Source organism: Carya illinoinensis, chromosome 4 (genome assembly GCF_018687715.1).
Source record: "Carya illinoinensis cultivar Pawnee chromosome 4, C.illinoinensisPawnee_v1, whole genome shotgun sequence".
Classification (NCBI taxonomy): Eukaryota; Viridiplantae; Streptophyta; class Magnoliopsida; order Fagales; family Juglandaceae; genus Carya; species Carya illinoinensis.
This window is the reverse complement of record NC_056755.1, coordinates 18,085,247-18,090,662: the sequence shown is the minus strand read 5'-3', so window position 1 is coordinate 18,090,662 and position 5,416 is coordinate 18,085,247. Positions and strand designations below refer to the sequence as shown.

General features: G+C 40.1%; 1 protein-coding gene across 2 annotated transcripts; it reads left to right on the top strand.

Moving 5' to 3' along the window:
* The first annotated feature begins 394 nt into the window (after positions 1-394).
* On the top strand, positions 395-1,677 carry LOC122307824 (protein EPIDERMAL PATTERNING FACTOR 1). 2 transcript variants are annotated; one of them, XM_043120927.1, is made up of 2 exons: positions 395-871; positions 1,033-1,677. In XM_043120927.1, exons 1-2 carry the CDS (start codon positions 775-777, stop codon positions 1,305-1,307), a joined length of 372 nt encoding a protein of 123 aa, XP_042976861.1. In that variant the 5' UTR covers positions 395-774; the 3' UTR covers positions 1,308-1,677. The 2 variants fall into 2 exon arrangements, with proteins under 2 accessions (XP_042976861.1, XP_042976860.1); XM_043120926.1 differs by having other exon boundaries at positions 425-871; positions 1,027-1,677.
* The last annotated feature ends 3,739 nt before the right edge of the window (positions 1,678-5,416 follow it).

Sequence of the window (5,416 nt, the reverse complement as noted above, 5' to 3'; positions counted from 1 at the left end):
AAATAGCTTGAGATGAAATATTATCCAAACATGGTACAAGTAACATTTTCACTTATAAAATCTATTAACATTTAATACGAAGAGCTTTAAAGTCCATTGATTGGCGTCTATAGCCGTAAAACTTTAAAGTCGATCGATTACATGCAAAGGGCAAATATTAAAGACAGTCACATGATCAGATTCACACATGTAAGATGGTAAGAAAAACGAATTTTTTTGATTAATTTATTGTAATAAAAAAATTATTCATAATTAAAATTAATTGTAAATAATCTTTTAATTATAATAAATTAATCAGAAAACTTTTTTTTTTTTTTTTTGTAGTGTAATTTATTAACATAAGCTGGAAAGATTCATTAAAACTCCGGTCCCAAACCGATCTGCGCGCATTTATGGCTATATATGTATATTTATATGTGCTAGCTGCAGTAGTCCCGGTCAGACGACACAGTACGTAAAAGCAGCCGTTTAATACAGTAAACTCTTCCACCATATTAATCCTAGCTTCTTCATGGAACTACAACAGCTAGCTTGCTTGCTTGCTTGCTTTAAGCCTGTGACAAATATGTCTCGATCTTTCATGTGACCCTCCTCCTGTGATTACGCTGCTGACTCCATATCTTGCCTGTGATCTGCTTCAATACCATCTCCTTTCGAGCACCCCCTTTAAATATACCTGCACTTTTCCTCTACATTTCTCACCACTACTACTGTGATCTCAAACGAAGTTTATTTACTCTTGAGACAGAAAGGGAAGACAGACCGAACGTAGACATGAAGGGTTTTGTTGGTGTTTCTGTTCTTGTTGTCATTGTTCTTCTTTTTGTTCCAGAAGTTATGTCTACGAGGCACATTGGCCGGCTACGCTCACGTACGAGACCCGATCTGATGATCTTAATTTCTAGTTTTTTTTCTTGTTAATTAAATACATACATAGAAGCTAGCTAGGTTTTATTTTATTTTTTCTAATTCCGGCCTATATATTATAAATGCTTAATTATCATTGATCTCATGTTAAATAAACAGATGCAGGTCATGGGCATGTGCATTCTGCACAAAGGAAAGCAGAAGATGACATGGTGGGAAAACCCAATAATTTTGATTGGGGAAAAATGAAGAGAAAGAGGTCATCAGATACGGTGCAAATTGCAGGTTCACGCTTGCCAGATTGCTCTCACGCATGTGGGTCGTGCTCGCCATGTCGACTAGTCATGATCAGCTTTGTCTGTGCATCGCTTGCAGAGGCTGAGACATGTCCTATGGCATACAAGTGCATGTGTAATAACAAGTCTTATCCTGTCCCTTGAACCTCCCTCGATCAGTTCAACTGTTCAAGAGTACTTCGACTTCGAGACCTCCCATCTTCTCTCTCAAGTACTTCTTCCCCATCTGTAACATTAATCATGTAGTACTAGCTAGTCCACATCGTCTTTTATTATTTCTTTTTCTTTATTTCTTTTATTTGATCTCCTTCTTCCATTTTGGGGCATCTAGATCAGTTTTTTCTTTAAGCTAGACGTACGTCGTAAATTAATTTCTCCCTTTGATGTGTCGTCAGAAGCTATTCTTCCTGTACGTATATATATGGCTAGTCATGAAGTCGGTAAATTTTTGTTAAGGTTTAGGATCTTAATTTTACGGTTCATGATATCTATATATATATATATTTATTATTTATATGAATTTCCCAAACAGCATCATCAAATATTGTGTCTACCACTAGAGCAGAAGCCGTTTTTTGGGACAAAATTTCTCATCCTAAAAAATAATGATTTTGTCCCGAAATATTTCTTAAGATGAAATAAAATCGTCCCAATGTCGTTTCAATAACAATATTTTAGAAGATATTTTAGGACAAAAATTGTGACGCTCCCAAATCCCCGTGTACGGATACGGAGAAATCGAGACGTCCAGATGGTGACAACACGGGTCACCAACCTATCGACGAGTGCTAAGTGTTTGTATAGCAACAAATGTGCAAAAAGAAATACGCAGCAAGTAACGAAAGTCATGACTAAGTACTAGAATTTTTCTTGTTTAATACAAAACTATTCAAAACATATAGAATAGAATATTACAAAACACAAATATAGTTTTAAACCAAATAACAAAACTTTAACTTCAACTTCAGCACCCCAGCGGAGCCGCATCCTCGGGCTCAGCCTCCTCCTCCTCATCCTCGATCTCTGCATCAAAATCTACGGTACCAAAAATGGTGCCGCAGGTAAGTAAAATTCAAACACCACCAGATAAAACATATAAAACTCAAACAATATGCATGAAACGATGCCAATGCACAAAACCCATAAAATCATATTTTTACCACGCACGCCAAAAATCTCATTTGGCCCAAAATATATCCTTTAATCATATCCTCGCCATTATCCCAGATAATGGCCCAAAAACCAGTCTCGCCATTTTCCCAGAAAATGACCCATTAACTAAACCATCAGAGCACTGTAGGTGGGAATCGCAGGCGGGACTCTACCACCATCCCTGCTCACCACCATCCCTACGCATGTACCGTAGGCGGGAATCACAGGCGGGACTCTACCACCATCCCTGCTTACCACCATTCCTACGCTGCGTACACCGTAGGCGGGAATCGCAGGCGGGACTCTACCAACATCCCTGCTTACCACCATCCCTACACGTGCTTCTGAATCAAACCAATCAATCCACACGTTCATATATACCAAAAATATTTCTCGCTTGAAAACCCAGTTTTCAATATTTAATACATGCATATGCGTGCACAATGCAATGCAAATAAAATTACACAAATTAATCAATACTTTCCAAACATCCAAAACAACCAAACAAACAACTCCGTCCTCAAATCCAACCAACCCCCGAACTCCTCAGACTCAATCCAGAATCAACCAACCAACAGAAAATATTTATTGAATGAGCAAAATTTATTTAAATCTAAAAGTAGGGTTTGGAAATACTTACAGCGCTATATGGTATTTTTAGAAAGCTCGCGGCGTTGCAAACAACGGAAGAAAAACGGCGGAAGAAAAGCAACGTAACAGTGTAATTTACATTGTTGCCGTGGATAATAAATTACCCATTTTTGAACGGGAACAAACCAGAACTCGAGATTGATAGGGAATGGCCTAGAGATATTTATGAAGGTAAGGGAAACGAGTTTTGGTCGTGGGTGGTGGTGGAAATGGCGGTCGAAGGCTAAAAAGGGGCTGAACGGAGTTGAGCTCGTGGGAGCTGCTCCGGCAACGGATCGAGGCCAGAAATGGGTGGTTAGGTCGGCAAGAGGTAGGGGAAGAAGCTGTGAAGAGATGGTGGCCGGAGGTAGTGCGATGGCGCCGGAATTGGTGAAAAACCGTGTGGCTTGGAGGAGCTCGTGGTGGCTAACGGTAGGGGTGCTACCCGCACCATACGGTGCCGGGTAGACCCCCCCCCCCCCCCCGCCCCCCGCCCCCACATGGGGTGGATGGGGTAAATCACCCCCGTCCCGCATGACGGGGTACGGGGTGGGGGGGCAATCCGTCCGGCCCCCCGCACCCCCCTTCTGGGCCTTGGGCCCAGGAGCATTTTCTGGGCCTTGGGCCCAGAAGCAATTTCTGGGCCGAAAATGGCCCAGAAGCAATTTTTGGACCATTTTGGGCCCAGAAACCGTTTCTGGGCCCAAAATGGCCCAGAAATTGCTATTTTTGGCCCAAAAAAAGCAATTTCTAGGCCATTTTCATTTTTCAGCCCATAAAATTATAAGTAAAAAGGAAAAGAAAAGTTAAAAAACCAGATTAAAAAAAAAAGTGTTATGAATGGTAAAATAATAATAACTAAGCTATTACAAAATTGAAAGGCTAAACAATTACAAAATTACAAACATAAAAGTGTCCAAGGGACATTGTATCAACATTACAAATTATTGAATACAAAATTCAAACAAATAATTAAAAAATAAATATTCTAAAGAGGCTTGTCAGCTGTGGCTTGTCTTTGAGTCAAAGGGTGTGACAGTTGGGGCGGCCCGGGCTTCAGCACATTTTTATGTTGCAGAGGTGCTAGACGTCTCATGTGTTACTACAAATAATAATATTAAAATTAATAACGATGAAATGGAAATGAATATAAATAAATTAAAATAATAGAATAAAAAACATTTACCAGGTGGTCCAAATCCAGACTGATCACCACCCTCATCGGTCTCCTTAAAATCTAAAATATCTGGAACATGAATATCCTTTCTTATCGTCCAACTCTGTGTGCATATCAATGCCTCTACAGTTGTAGGAGACAATGAACTACGGAAAGGATCCAATATACGACCTCCGGTACTAAAGGCTGACTCTGAGGTAACGGTGCTAATATGGATGACCAAAATACAGCGGGCAATCTTAGAAACTACGGAATATTTCTTTGAGGCATTCTTCCACCATCCTAATATATCGAAATGATCATTATCATCTTGGACCATATCCGCTGACAAATAGTTGTCTAACTCAGAAACAACCTCCGTAGATTGATGGACAAGTGTGAGATTCTGTGCGAGGGTCTTAGTCCACGGCATTCTGCGCTTCTTTGTAGGAGGCCCGGTGACGGTGTCTGTAGTTGGCGTTGGGGTCGGTGTATGTGTCTTCGATGTAGTACCACCCTTAATTGCCATAAACTCGTCATACAATTTTTTCAGGGTCTCTCGGGCCAATTCACCAATAATTTCAGTCCATACCTGATCGTGAACAAGTCCCAACCCATATAACAAGCTTGAAACTTTCAGACAGGGATCAAGAATAACAGCCACATATAAGAAAATATTCATTCTAGTCAAATCTCCCTAATACTTGTCATATTTTAGCATCATGCTCACTGCCATCCCCCTCATCCTTTCATTGGAACCCCTACGCATATCTTCTAATTCTTCTTTTACCCTACATATTTGTTGACAAAACCCATGGGATGTAGGGTACAAAGAACCAGATATATTCAATGTGACATCATAAAATAATCCAAGAAAATCAATGAAGGTAGAAACTACCACCCAATCATCATCATTAGGCTTTCGTGATCCACCGTGCTCATCAAAGTATTTGACATATTGGATGTCTTCATCACCCAATAATTGAAAGGCTGCCTTATATTCTTGGGCCGCCTCCAACATCAAGAAGGTTGAGTTCCATCTGGTAGGCACATCAGTACAAAGACCCTTCTTCGATGTTATGCCCGCAGCCTTTACAGCAACTTTGAATTTCTCCAATCTAGAAGGAGAAGACCTCACCCATTTCACAGCCATTCTAACTCGTGCAACCGAGTCATCAACATTTTTCAACCCCTCAGTCACAATTAAATTCAAAATATGTGCAGCACATCTAACATGCAAGTATTCACCACCCAAGAATGTCTTATTTGCATCTTTAAGATAATTCTTTAGATACCCCAATGCGATATTATTAGA